We start from the raw sequence: 14,622 nt of genomic DNA, 5'->3' as shown, positions 1-14,622 counted from the left end.
ATGCCAGTGGAGCAAAGTGGGGTACGGAAGCCCAGAAGTCTGCCTGGATGCAGAGGAAGAGGCAGACCCAGGAGTCCTACAGCGGGGGCGCTGGAAACCAGGAGGCCAGGTCAATGAGACCCCAGCAGCAGGGAGCCCGCTCAGAAGTGGGGGTGAGTCCACAGCAGGGCAGTTTCCTTCTGAGGGTCCATCACTTCCAGCTAAGTCTGGAGTCAGACACCTACTCGTGACAGCCCCGGCCCCAGGTGGTCTCAGGAAGGGAGCTGCGGGTTCCAGGACTGTCTGTGCTGGCACAGGAAACGGGGACTCAGGGAGTGTCTCAGCCAAGGAGCAGGACCAGACAAAGAAGAGACCAAAGGGAAGATGAGAACAAAGGCGGGCCTGGGGGCTGTGCCCCTCTCTTTCAACTTCTGTCCCTGAGAGGAGACAGATATGAGAGCCAGCAGCAAACTGCGGGGAGGCTGGAGAGCAGGAGAAGGGACTGAGCCTCCCCGGGAATTGGCAAAACCTAACTGAAGGGGAAGAGGCTGCAGGCTTTATGCCCCAGAATGGAGTCAGAGATTTGAGGATCCAGCAGGAAGGGGCTGGCCAGCCCTCCTTGGTGTGAGAGGAAGTACCCAGCAAAGGCTCTGACCAGCCCTGAGGGGGATCCCAGAGGCCAGGGAGAGACAGGGAAGGTGGAGGGAGAGGCGGAGAGGGTTGTTGACTGCAGCAAGGGCTCAACATGGCACCGCCCTGGCCCCACATCCTGTCTCCCTTCCTCGTCTGCGGTGTTCACTTTCCCTCCACTTCTTCCTTCTGCTCTTTCTCCACCCTCTTCCTCTCCCTTTTCTTTGTTTCCTTCCTTTACCTTCCTCATGCAATCACTTGCTCTCCATGTGGGAGTTTCTCACCTACACTGGGGCTCATGAGAGGAAAGGAACAGCTCTCCCCTGGACAGCCTGGGGGGCTTCCTGGAGGAGGCAGACAGTCTTGGATGGGCATGTGGCTCCACCTTTGTGGTCTTGCCCTCTCCCCTCCTGCAGGCATCAGATACAACGCCACCATGGACGAGAGACGGTATACACCGAGGGCCCACCTGGATGAGGGCGGGGACCGATTCACCAACCGAGCTGTCCTGCTCTCCTCCGGCCAGGAGCTCTGTGAGCGGATCAACTTCCATGTCCTGGTGAGCTGGCAGCCCCACCAGCAGAGCCCAAGCTCCTACAGGAAAGAGCACCTGCTGTGGGAGAGGCAGAGAGTCCACCTGGCTGGTTCTAAGCCCCCAGCAGACCTCAGGAAGCCAGCCAGGGACACTGTCCCCAGACCTTGGCCACTCCACATTCCCACCTCAGGCACCAGAGACATGCTACATAACACCTCACTGGACCTCCTTCCAAAACCTCTTCGCCTGCCGCTCACAGATGCCAAAGGGAGGAAGGTGGGCTCAGTGGGTCCCGCAGAAAGAACTAGGAGCAGCTGGTGGGGGCACGGCCCCAAAGGGAGGGATAAGCAGGCAGCAGCTAACAATTGAAGGCCAGGTCCCAGAGGCAGTGGCATGCACAAAATGGGAGGAGAGACAGAGAGGGGCGCCAGTGATGTCACAAGCAGGGTAGTGGCCTGGTGCCCCATTTTATAGCTAAGGAAGAGGATGAGAGGTTTACTTCCATCCAGAGATACCAAATACCCAGCTCACAGCTCCAGCCTCAGAGATGCAAGCAGGGTCACTCAGAGCCCTACTGGCCCCAGTAGTTCAATGGCCAGAGTTGAGAGACGTGAGCAGGTGTGAGAAGGTGCATCCCTGTTAAGGGGCCCCCTGAGATGCATCCACACCAGCAGCATCCTCATCCTCCCCACAAACTTGGAAATTCACTTGTTCTGACTCAGAAACTCTGGGGGTGGGGCCAGCACCCCGTGTTTTAACAGGCTCCCAGGGGACTAGAGCCACTGCCTTTGTATAATCAGGGATTGCAGGTTCCAAGGGGAAATTTTTCGGCAGCTCCAAACAACCCCTTTACTTACCATCTATGCTCAGAACCAACCTGAGTGCCCCTGTCTTGCTCACGAGTTTTTTCATTCACCAATTCCACATGCTAAAGCCCTTATCACAGTGCTAGGGCCGTGCTGGGAGGCTCCAGGCCTATTCCTTGCTTGGGAAGGAAGAGTGACACACAGTCAAATGGTTCAAATGCTACATGAGCAGCGGGCGTAACTGGTCTAAAGAGAGTGGTGGGTGGGGTGGGATGTGGGCAGGCACTGCCAGGCTTCCTGGAGGCCGAGGTGCCTGGGCAATGGGAGTCTGGCCCTGAAGGATGCATGGGAGCTTGGTGAAACAGCCAGGCAGCTAGCTTGGCATGAGCTGAGCTTGGAGCTCCTTTCGCAGAGGTACACTCTTCCCACCAACAGACCCGCTAGAAACCTCCATCCACCCTCGGACTCATCCTGAGGGGACAGGGCAGCTGCCCTGCCACCTAAGGAAGGTGGAAGTTCTATCTCAGCATCCATGGTCCTGGCTCATAAAATTACGTTCTCTTCTCCCTCACCCCTGCCCTCATCTCCACCCACCAGGACACTGCTGACTACGTGAAGCCAGTGACCTTCTCAGTCGAGTATTCCCTGGAGGACCCTGACCATGGCCCCATGCTGGAGGACGGCTGGCCCACCACCCTCAGAGTCTCGGTACATCTCGGTACAGGGCACGCGCCTCGGGCATGAACCCCACCCCCACCTCCACCTCATCCCCAAAACCCAGAGCCTGAGTGTGCCGGGTACAGAGGACACCATCCCTCACCTCGTCTTCCCACCTCCTGTCCCAGCAAACCCACAGTGTGGCTCCTTCCTGCCTCCCTTGGGGCCTGTGCTGAGTATTAGCAGATCAATTCCTTAAGGGCAAGGCCCAGGCCTTCTCCCCACATCCCCAGCACAGGAGAGCACCGGGTGAGCACCAGAGAAATACAAAGAACCACTGGATGAGAAGGGACCTGAGATCTTAATCACCCACCTCCCTCCTTTACAGATGAGGACACTGGAGACCAGAGAGTGACTCTTAGAGCCTGGGGTTCTGCTTGTTAGATGACTAAGTGATTCACAGAGCTCCTAAGTATTGCAAGAAGAAGTGTTTTCACTGACTGACAGAGCTCCTAAGCATTCCAAAAAGAAGCGGCCCCATCCCTCAACCACATTTTCTAATCCCTGGCTCTAGGGCATCCAAAATGTTTGACATCTAACATTCAAATGCTCCCTGCAGCTGCAACTCCATGTAAATCCCACTCAAGGAAAATGTCAGGGAGTGATCAGTTCTGCTGCTGTGCTGCAAGAGCAGGCAAAAGTTGTAAAATGGAGTAGCTAATGCCTGAACCTTGAGGATTTGGGAAACAACTTTTAAGCACACCACGGTGCTCTTAAGCCATTCTGTGAGGTCCAGTCACTGAGCAACATCTGTGTGAGTGACAGAGTCCGGCCAGGAGGCAGTTTCAGAATTATTCAAGTTCTTGCTTGCGTTTCTTCAATACCAGGAAAGGACGGTACAGTCCACAGCAATGCCCCTGAAAACCTCCCCTTCTCTCCTTCACACCCATCATCCCCCACAGCCCCTCCACACCCCTCTCCCCAGGCCTCCCACAGTCCCCTGCCAAACCCCCATCCTCACACCTCCCCCCTTTCTCCTAAGTCTGAGCCCCTGGGCTGGCAAAGCTGGATTCCTCGTTAGTGAGCCGGGAGAAGGGGAAAGCTGGGCTCACTAAGTCATTTTTGTCCTCTCACAGTAATTACAAAGTCACTATGGCAAATGAATGAGTACGTGGCACTCACCCCACAGGCATGCTGAAGCCCACAGTGCAGATTAACACACAGGGTAATCCCTGCTCTGACACCGACGATCTCCGTGCAAGGTGGTAATGAGCAGCACAGGCCAGGTGGGGGCAGTATGCACTCAGAGGACATACAATCAAGCAATCAGATGATAGGCCAGGGGGCCTTCCTGGAGGAGGCGGCCTTTGGCTGGACTTTAAAGGCTAGGCAGGATTCAGACATGCGGAGACAGGGAGGATGGGCTTTTATTCCGGGAGAGCTGAGAGCATCACCAAGGCAGGGAAATAGGAAAGGCAGGATGCAGCTTCAGGTAAATCCCTTTCTCACCTTATAAAGAAAAGGTGAGAAACAGAGCTGAAAACTTTGAAGAGCAGCTAAGTTTCTAAAACTCTGGTTTATCTGGATTTCTAGCCCCCAGCAAGTGAGACACATTCTTCCCATCATTCTACAAAGTCTTACTTTGCTTCTACTAAATGCCCAGCACTGTTCTAATACCATAATATCTGGCCTCTCGGGGAAGTGAGCCATTCCATATTATTGAGGGTAACAGTTGCTTATTACATTAAATTATTTATTTTAATCAGCCACTTAGAAATTCTTCTGAAGGTCATTATATAGTTCTCAAACTTCTTAAACAGTATGCTGAGTGGAGCCAGCCATTTTTGATTCGAGACTTGAACTCATCAGGATGAACTTTGGTGCTAGAATGCCATAACGCCCCCATCCTGAGCTAAGTCTCTTTCCCAGATGGCTCCGCGGAGAGCCCTGGATATGGCTTCGCTGGCTGCCATTGCAGTCGGCCTACTTCTAGCTGCAGATCCACCTAGCGGTGGGGAGCTGAGGGGGCGAGATGGGTAGATCCGTGCCTAAAGCAAGAGTGTGTGGATCTGACTGAGGGCCAGAGAGTTCTCCTTCAAGAAAAGTTAATGAATTTAAGATACACATGACTTTGTGACACCTATTTCCTCGCCCCTGATTTGGGCTGTGTTGTTGGTAGTGACAGTTACCAGGAGATATTCAGCTCCAGGCTTGAATATCCAGCTGCCTGCTGAGGTCCTTGCCCTGGGTAGCCACAGGCATTTCAAACTCAACATGCCCCACACTGAACTTCTCACTTAACCCCTACTTTTTTTTTTTTTAATGGTGTCTCCCTCTGTCGCCCAGGCTGGAGTGTAGTGGCGTGATCTTGGCTCACTGCAGCCTCTGCCCGAGTTCAAGCAATTCTCCTGCCTCAGCCTCCCGAGTAGCTGGGACTGTAGCCACTGCGCCCAGCTAATTTTTGTATTTTTTAGCAGAGACAAAGTTTCACCATGTTGGCCAGGTTGGTCTCGAACTCCTGACCTCAGGTGATCCACCTGTCTCAGCCTCCCAGAGTGCTAGGACTACAGGTGTGGGCCACCACACCCGGCCAACCCCTGCTTTTATTACCGAATGCCATGATCATCCTTCCAGACACCTAAAAAAGAAACTCAGCCAACACCCTGGACCCCTTTCTCCCTCAGCCCCGACAACCTCCAGGTTCCTATTGATCCCGCCTCTGGGGTCACGAACCTATTTCCTCCTCTCATGCCCACTACCACACCGACACCAGCGTCATCTCTTGCCCGAATGTTGCGGCAGCCTCCTCAATGGTCTCCCTGCCTCAAGCCGCCGCTTCTCACTCCATTCTCCCACAGCGGCCAGGGCAGCCTTCAGCATGCAGGTCTGTCAGGACACTCCCTGGCTGAGGCATTCGGCAGTTCCTTCCAGTTGCAAGGCATGACCCCAAGGCCCTGTAAACACAGGCCCCTGACCATCTCTTCCTCTCTCCCACCCCTGCGTCTCTTACCACAGCAACACTGACCCACCCATCATTTCCCAGACTCACCGTCCCGCTCCTGCCCCAGGGCCTCTGCAGCAGGCTGTCCTTCCTCCTGGACTTCGCAACCTCCACCTTGGTCCACCCAGCTACCTTGACCATCCTTCAGAACTCTAACCCCCTGTCACTTCCTTGAAGCCTTCCCTGACTTCCTACAGGCCAAAACAGCTGTTTCTCCTCCCTGCCTCTTCTATTCCTCATGCACACTTCCTTTTGGTTTTTTTGCACATTTTACACTAGTGACTTGTTCGTACACCAGTCTTCCCCATGAGGTGAGGGCAGAAGCTGCATCTTTCTTGTTTTGTATCCCCAGTACCAAAGCCCTTGCCCACACACAGTAGATGGCCAATAAATGTTGACCAGAACTGCTCTGCTGGGTGAGTGGGGGTGGGGGTTCTGTGCTATCAGCTCAGTTATGAACTGGAGGGGAACCAGGAGGAGCTGAGTTTTGAGCCTCGTTTTAAAGAGGGAAGCATCTATGGAAAAGCACAAGACAGAGCGGTGTGGTGTCTGGGGACAGTGCGGGAAAGCCAGCCCATGTCTAGTGTGGTGGAGACAGATGCTGGTGTACATTGAGGGCGAGGGGCTGCGGGTCCCTACCCAGCTGCCCACACCTGGCTCTCCCTGGCCCAGGTGCCCTTCTGGAACGGCTGCAATGAGGATGAGCACTGTGTCCCTGACCTTGTGCTGGATGCCCGGAGTGACCTGCCCACGGCCATGTGAGTTGGCTCCTTCCATCGCCACCCTTGCCCCTTCCCCTTCACTGCCAGAGGCTCTGGGGCTCCTGGAGCCCTGGATTGTTTCCTGGACATCCTCCTCACAGGCACCGTGGATCAAACATTGGACTTGGAGCCTGCGTTCTAGCCCAGGCCCTGCCGCCAACTCCTGCATAACCTCAGGAAAGTCTCCTCTGTGACATGAAACTACTAGTCTAATCTAATTTCAAATTTTGTTAAAAAAAAGAAACCCTTTCTTCGGAGCCCACATTACAAAACAGATGAAAGGTAGAGACAGGGGACTTGGGGTTCTGGGTGCTTGTCATTCAGCCCCCAGATGAGGTGACCTCTAGGCCCGCTGGCTGAACACCTAGGGCTTTCCAATCCTTCTGATGGAAAGATGCCAGGGACACCAGCAGAGGGTGAGCAGGGGACCTACAATCCCCTGGAAGAGACAAGTGAACATGCAAGGGAAGATAATGAACAATATCGTATTCTTAATTTACGTAACATATTTTCCAATAATTTATGCTCAACTTTGATCCAAATATGAGATGATTTAGATAGAAAACATATATACCATGACATAGATAATAAAGAGAAATAGCACATTCAAAACTTGTAGAAGGATAATGGAGCATATATTCTAACCAGCTAGGCTAAAATAAGGATTATCTCTACATTAGTGCTGAGCTTCCTGGCAGCCAAGGCCAAAAGGGAAACACGATGCGTGGAGAGGTGATGCGTGAGTGGTGAGGTCAAATAAGAGCTCTGGGTTCAGCAGAGGGTATGATCTCTATGGTGGGGACACCAAGGGCCTTTGAAATAGGAAGTGGTCTTGAAGGGTGAGCTCTTTCCAGCCCTGCCATCCATTTCCCCTCTTCTCCCAGTGGCTATTCCCATGAGCAGAGGCCAGTCAAGTGCCCACACCCACCTTTTTGCCCCAACCCTGGGGCTCCTCTCTACCCCTGCTTTCCTCATTCCATCTGCCCAATCTCTGGTGGTCTCTTGTTCTCAGGGAGTACTGCCAGAGGGTGCTGAGGAAGCCTGCACAGGACTGCTCTGCATACACGCTGTCCTTCGACACCACAGTTTTCATCATAGAGAGCACACGCCGGCGTGTGGCGGTGGAGGCCACACTGGAGAACAGGGGCGAGAATGCCTACAGCACAGTCCTAAATATCTCGCAGTCAGCAAACCTGCAGTTTGCCAGCTTGATCCAGAAGGTAAGACCTCAGCGACCTGCCCAGACTGCTTGGCACAGAGGAAAAGGAAGGCCAGGTGGGGTCCTGGCTACCTGTTAGAATCACAAGAAAGCTGGGTGCAGTGGCTCATGCCTGTAATCCTAGCACTTTGGGAGGCTGAGGTGGGAGGATCACTTGAGCCCAGGAGTTTGAGACCAGCCTGGGCAACATAGTGAGACCCCATTTCTACAAAAATATATAAAGTAATTACATAAAAAAAATCACAGGAGAGCTTTAAAAAGCCTGCCCCCAGACTCCTCCTCTGGAGATCCTAATTGATTTGCTCTGGGGTTGGGCCTGGCATCTGGAGGCTTTTAAAGCTCCCTCGGTGACTTTGGTGTGCAGCCAGGGCTGAGAACCGCCGGCACTAGGGGAGTCTGAGCCCTTTGGGAACATGGGGAGGAATACCCTTCAGCCCAACTCCTGGGCCCTGGTTAGGGGCACACACACCACGCAGGTTCCACCAGCCATACACACCTTCTACCAACAGTGCACCCTGCGGGCTTGCTCGGAAGGTCCTTCTGACAAGAATCAGAACTGGTTCTTCCCCACATTAAAACTTCTGATCACTCCCAGCTGCTGTCAGAACAAACTCCAGGCTCCTCATTGTGGCATTCAAGGCCCATCCCACCCACCTGCTGCCACTTCTCCCCTAACCGTGCCATGGGCCACCTTGTTCCCAGCATGCCCTGCTAGTTCCCACCATGGCCCCCACCTGGGACTCCTCTCTCCTCTGCCCAACAGGCTCCTGCTCCCACTTGGTGAGCATCCACATATTGCCCACTCACGGCGTCCAGCACTGTGCTAGCACTTGGCATGCATTTAACCCTTGCAGCAACCTCAGGCATAGCAGTAGTGGTGGTGGTAGTGGTGGTGGCATCCCCATTTTACAGAGGAGGAAACTGAGGCATAGGGAGGGGTTAAGGCCTGCCCAGGACCACACAGCTGGTGAGCAGCAGAGCGGAATTCCCACCCCACAGCTGGCGCTTGAGCCTGCGGTTTGTGACAAAGCATAGTCCTCAGCCCTGCTCTCTGGGGTATCTTTCCCGAAGCTCTCCAAGGCCACAGGCGGCCCTCCAGCCCTCACAGCATCTGGCACAGCCCTTCATGTGCTCTGAAGAAACATCAGTCTCCAAGTGCTGGCCTCTTGAAACCCTCGACTCCCAGGTGGCAAGAGCCCTGTCTTAGCCATGTCTGTGTCCAGAGCTGGGCACACAGAAGGCCCTCAAGACAAGTTTGTTGAGTAAACTCAGACATCAATGTCATGTGTGGGTGTTGGGGGGTCCTAGGGCCCTCAGACACAGCCTCTGTCCTCGAGGATCTCAGTGTCGATGTGGAACCCAGTATGCAGGGCAAGACAGGTGCTGGGCCAGTCTATCCTCTCCACCCCAGAAGCGCTGCCCAGCAGCCCTCCCCGAGTGCCCCCCTTGCTTGCCACACACGCAGGAGCAGTTCCTCTAGCCAGGAGGGGAAGCTGAGCGGAGGGAGGCCACCCCAGGAAAGCGAGGAGCTGCCTGCTCGGGTCCCCCCTTCCTCCTCAGTGGGCTCCCCCATCCTCAAACAGACCTCAAGGCCTATCTGCAGCCACAGTCCCTTCTGTCAGGCCCAGGCCTGGGCCCCAACCCCACTCCCTCTCCACTGCCCAGAGTGACAGCCCAGGCTGATGATGAAGAGCCCACCTGATGGTCTCTCGAAGTCCCCTCCTGTCCAGGGACTTGTGTCTGTCTGGATTTCAGGTATACAGAAGGAATCAAGCCCCACACCAGCATCCACCTTCCCCTGCTTCCCTGGCCTAGGCTCACAAGCCAGTCTCATGCCTGCTCCTAATCCTGGGGAGGGAATCATGGAGATAGTTTCTGTGGCTCAGAAGAGCTTTTGGAAATGAGTGGAGGTAAAGAGAAGTCGGAGACACGTTCTGTGAAGTGCTGTGTCCCCACACACGGCAGGTGGGGTGCAGGGCTAGCCTGGAGCCTGCCTCCTTCACAGGTGCCACCACCCATCCCCAACCCAGGTAACGCTCATGGCTGCGAGGTCAGCATTCCTCTCCTCTCTCTCCCCAACATCCAGCCAAGGGGAACTCTAGTAGAGAAAGCACCCCTCTCAGCCAAATGCAGATGTGTTAGTCTGATCACACACTTTGTGCACACACGTGCAAAAACACAGCAGCCTACATATTCATCCTGGGAAACACACATGCTCTGTGTGCATGCAGCAGGTACATGCACACACATGCACTGACATGCAGACACACACAGTCTCCACAGACACATGCTCACATCCACACGGGTGCATGCATGCCCAGAGACATGCACAGCCATGTACCCAGGTAATGCCCAGCAGTGCAGAGAACACAGCAGGGACAAATAATCATCATAACAGTAGCTGCCACATACGAGTGATGACAATAGGCAGGGCATGGGATAGGCACTGCATTTATGTGCATCACGTCATGTAATCCTCATAACAACTAGATGAGATAGTTACTGTCATCCCCATTTAACAGGTGAGCAAAATGAGACGCATACATGAGCCCCTGCCATTCTCCCCACCCACTGCCCAACAGCCTCTGAGTGTGTCCCGCCCCGTGTCATGCCAAGTACCAGGAACCAAGCCACACCCCGGCCTCTGGGGCCTCTGGGGTCTCAGACATTAGAAGGGCTGTGGTCCAGACTTCCCTGGGTATCAGGGGCTGAAGCGGCCCCTGCAGAGTGCGGTGCAGGCTGGGGGTGAGGGAGCCTGCAGACCTGGTCCCATGCGCCACCTAACTGCTGCCATAATGTCTGCCACCCACCTCCAGGAGGACTCAGACGGTAGCATCGAGTGCGTGAACGAGGAAAGGAGGCTCCAGAAGAAAGTCTGCAATGTCAGCTACCCCTTCTTCCGGGCCAAGGCCAAGGTTGAGGCTGGGGATAGTGTTGGGGAGGGCCAGGGTGGGCACTGGGAGGCACAGGGAGTTTGGGGAGGGCGGTAAGAGCAACAAGAGTGAACACAGAAGACCAGGGAGGGATGGGAGGCCTGAGGTGGCTTTTATTTGTCTTTTACCCCTTGAAATGACATTCAAGTGACCAAATTAGCCAGCCATCCCCAGGCTAGCAGCCCATCCTTTAACTCAGAGAGAATTCCTACCACTCCCAGCCATTAGTCTGCCACCTGCCCTTAGCCAGTCCCACTGTTCTGCACCCTCAGAAGTTTTTCAAATTTCTGGCCTCTGCCACTGTGCTGTGTATGAGGAGGGATGGGGAGAGAAACTACCATTTCATGAGCACCTACCACCCAACTGTGCTTAAAAGCTCATGTGAATAGAGGGTGGGTATGTGAAGGGAGAAGCAAAGTAGCTGGGAAAGGGAGGGAGACGCCAGATTGCAGGGAGTGTTTGGACATCAGCCCTGGGCAGTGGGCAGCCACAGAAGGTCTGGAGCAGGAGAAGATCTAATTGAGGCCAAGCTGCTTGGACTTGGGAATCAGAGAGGAGCTGTGGCAGGAGCCAGCTAGGCAGCAGCAGTGCTCCCAGGAGCAGGGTCTGCACGGCTGGGGAAAGAGAAAAAAATGGGAGTGGGGATGAGGGCTCCTTAGCAAAGCACCTCCCTGGTGAGATATAAGTCAAAGGTGTAGTTTCTAGGTTGAGGTACTGACAAACCCAGGAGCTCTGGAGTGGGGATGGAGCAGGACACAGCCCAGGCTTCCCCGCCCACGCCCAGCCACTCCTGCAGAGAAGGGGCCGCTGAGGTCTCCTGGGAAACCTCGTGAGGTTGAGACCAGGGAGAGCATCGAGGGTCTGTGCAAAGCCTCAGTAATGCCCCCAGGTGGGGAGGGGAGGAGGCGAGGAGGGTCGCATGTTTCCCCACCGCGGGGCAAAGGGCAAGGGGAGCATCAGGGCCCAGGTCAGCAGTGTGGCAGGAGTGCTGCCAGACAAGGGGCAGATGCCTTGTTGGCCTGCTGGGTGGCCACTGGCCCTCATCCCTCTCCGGGCCATCTCCTCCCTGCCACACACAAAGAAGAGGTGGACAAGGGGGTCCTACCAAACGTTTCTGGCCCCCACATCCTGTGGTGCATGGCGATGGCCATCGGCCCTTCCTGTCATCAAGGCCCCCTACCCTAAAATTCCTGCAGAGTCTGGAGCTGGACTTGATGCTTTCTGGTTGCCTTTTGTTAAAAAACAAAAGAAGAGGCAGAGGGAGGGGGGCTGGCTCAGCCCGGAGAAACCCCATTGTGGGGGCTGTTGTCTTTGGCTGTGTCCCCACAGCAGCCCTGAAGCTCAGCTCACATTCCGTAGCACCTGGTCCTCCCTTTCCCAGCCTGTTCCTAGCCAGCAGCTCCCCAACCCCCAGCCGGCAGGGGGCTGTGGGGAGTGGGCTGTGGGGAGTGGGCGGGGCTGGTCCCGGCAATGCCCAGACATGCGACCGCTTCCTTACAGGTGGCTTTCCGTCTTGATTTTGAGTTCAGCAAATCCATCTTCCTACACCACCTGGAGATCGAGCTCGCTGCAGGCAGGTCAGGGCCGTGCCTGCTCCTTCTCCCCCAAGCTTGCTATTCCGGGGCCCGGCTCTCTGGCTGCTAGCAACTGCTCCTCGCGACACTGAGTCCGCCGCCCCACGCCCTGTCCCTCACTGCCCCAACCTTGAGTGGAGGCAACGGGGTGGGGAGGTGGGCCGGCGTCCGTTGCAGGTGTGGGCCAACCTGCTGCCCCCTGTGTTGCCACCACTCTTCATTCTTTGGATGATAAATAATAATGTCAGCCCTTTGCTTTTAGACAGCCCTGTATACAGCAGTAATTCACAAACCCTATGGTTATAAAGCACTGTACAGGCAAAAAGCTCAGTCCTCACAGAGACCCCTTAAGATCATCAAAGCAGGGGTTATTCCCCACACCATCTTCCAAGTTAAGAAAAGAGAGGCTCAGAGAGGGCGAGTGAATTTCCCAAGGACACACAGCAGTAAATTGTGCAGCTGGAAGCTGAACACTAATCGTTCTATTCCCCATCCAGGGCTCTTCCTGTCCTAGTCACCTCTCTCCCCTTTTTCTATTTTTGAGAGCCCTTTTCTTACTCTGTGTGGGTCTTCCTGTCTGTCTGTCTGTCTCCCAGGCCTCTCGGAGGTAGCTTGCTATAGGTTGACACCATGAATCACTTTGTGTCAGTAGTAAATACACTTCTCTTTTTTGCAGAATTACCTCTGTGCGGGGAAGGACGGAGGGATTGTGTCCACTCTGGAGCCTTATAAATGGCAAAAATCCTTAGCTAAGAAATAAATACCCCAGGCAAACCGAACACTAACATTCCAGCACACATACGTGCAGGTCAGAGGTCACAGAAGCACTGGGGACTCATACTCGACATGTGCTCGTGTCCCAGCTACAGTTAAATGAATTGTGCGTTCTGGTAGAATTCTCACACACTACGTGGCAAACTTGGCGAGGCCTCCCTTGCTCTCTGCCCTGCTCTTAGAAAGCCCAGTCCCATCTTCACAGGAGAAATGGGCGCACTTGCAGAGCAGTGTCTCTGGCACAGCTGTGGGGGGTGTCTGAGAATTAGGTGTGTGTAGAAGGGGAATCTGGGGGCACATCTCTGTGTGTGTTGGGTCTCCCTTTTCTAACCAAACCCCTATCCTGGGGTAAGACTTCCAAAGGGAATCAAACTCAGTATATGTAACAAGAAAGAACTGTACATTTTTATGTCTAAAATGATTTGCCCTGGTAGTTCATGGTGCTCAGATATAAAGGGAGGCACACTGGACAGAACCCCCCCGAAGATGTCTCTGAATTTCACTCCCAGCCTTCTTGTGGCAGCAGAGTGCCCCTGGCCGCCCTGTAGGAGCTGCCCGCGGTCAGTCCAGGGATAAATGAATGACTCTACTGTGAGTTCCTCACCATCCCTCCTCCGTGGGCAGAGTGTTTGCCACAGGTGTCATCTCCCACAGCCCCTGAGAGTCCAGCAGGCAGCAGGATTGGCCTGCCTGACAGAAGGGGTGGCCGGGTGAGAGAGGCAAACAGACTGGGGTCCAGTCCGTGCCAGGCCAGGCACAGGCCTCCCAGCTCCAGCCCAGAGCCCTCCCCTGACTCCATCTAAAGGGGCAGCAGGTAGAGCTGGTGTCATCCATCCCCGCTTTTGGCCCTTCCTCTCCTAGGAGATGCCTCAGGTTCCCTGTCTGGCCTGTCTGGTGCCCATTAGCCCCAGATAAGCCAGAGTGCTCCTTCCACAGTCTGCCTCAGACCTTTCCCGCTGCCTGTGCTGGCTGAGCCCCTTCCTGACCTTGCCGCCTGGCTCTGCTTGCAGTGACAGTAACGAGCGGGACAGCACCAGGGAAGACAACGTGGCCCCCCTACGCTTCCACCTCAAATACGAGGCTGACGTCCTCTTCACCAGGTGGGCCGGGCTCCGGGGGCCCCAGGAGAGGGAAGGCATGGGGAGTGGGAGGAGGGAGGCCTAATGGGGGGTACCCTCTGATGGGCCCTAATAGGGCCAGACCCCAGCACTAAGGGACTATGGATGGAGCCAAGAGTGTCCCTGATGGGTCAGAGAGTGCATCACCCCCATCCAATGTGGGGAGGGGATATCAAATTAGAGGAAGGAGGAGACACAGGCCCGGCCCTGGGGAGCTCCCAGCAGGGGCAAGAAGGGAGGGTGGGGGCAGTGGGAGGCATCCACCCCTGGCATAGGCAACAAGTGGATGCATGGTCTGTAGAGAATTTAAAAACAGTAATAATATCTATCATAAGTCAATCTGCTTTTTATTATCATCTTTTGCCAGCACATCTAAACAATGTCAGTGGGAAAAGACTCTTCCCCAAAGGACAGACTGCTCCCACCCCCACCCCCTTGGCATGCTACTGGCCCCCAGTCTGACGGAGGAAACAGCCCCTGTCCTCTGAGAGCTCACGGGCAGATGGAGAAGTCAGGGCAGAACAGCAGATACGGAGAGGAAGCTCAGGCCCTCCCACACCAGCCATCCCTAGAGGGTGGAAGGGAGCACAGTGGCATGGTCACTCCGAAAAGCAGCTACACCCCTAGGCAGAGAC

The 14,622-nt window shown here is 54.9% G+C and overlaps 1 protein-coding gene across 1 annotated transcript in view; it reads left to right on the top strand.

Moving 5' to 3' along the window:
* Nucleotides 1-14,622, top strand: part of ITGA11 (integrin subunit alpha 11) — a 133,704-nt gene that overhangs the window by 106,142 nt on the left and 12,940 nt on the right. The window contains exons 17-23 of the mRNA XM_003267148.4: nt 1,026-1,168; nt 2,548-2,658; nt 6,281-6,366; nt 7,382-7,589; nt 10,405-10,503; nt 12,022-12,098; nt 13,880-13,969. Coding sequence (XP_003267196.3) covers nt 1,026-1,168; nt 2,548-2,658; nt 6,281-6,366; nt 7,382-7,589; nt 10,405-10,503; nt 12,022-12,098; nt 13,880-13,969 — 814 coding nt within the window. The remainder of the gene's footprint in view (nt 1-1,025; nt 1,169-2,547; nt 2,659-6,280; nt 6,367-7,381; nt 7,590-10,404; nt 10,504-12,021; nt 12,099-13,879; nt 13,970-14,622) is intronic.

The sequence above is a fragment of the Nomascus leucogenys genome, chromosome 6 (genome assembly GCF_006542625.1).
Source record: "Nomascus leucogenys isolate Asia chromosome 6, Asia_NLE_v1, whole genome shotgun sequence".
NCBI lineage: Eukaryota > Metazoa > Chordata > Mammalia > Primates > Hylobatidae > Nomascus > Nomascus leucogenys.
This window is presented reverse-complemented; position numbering and strand designations above follow the sequence as displayed.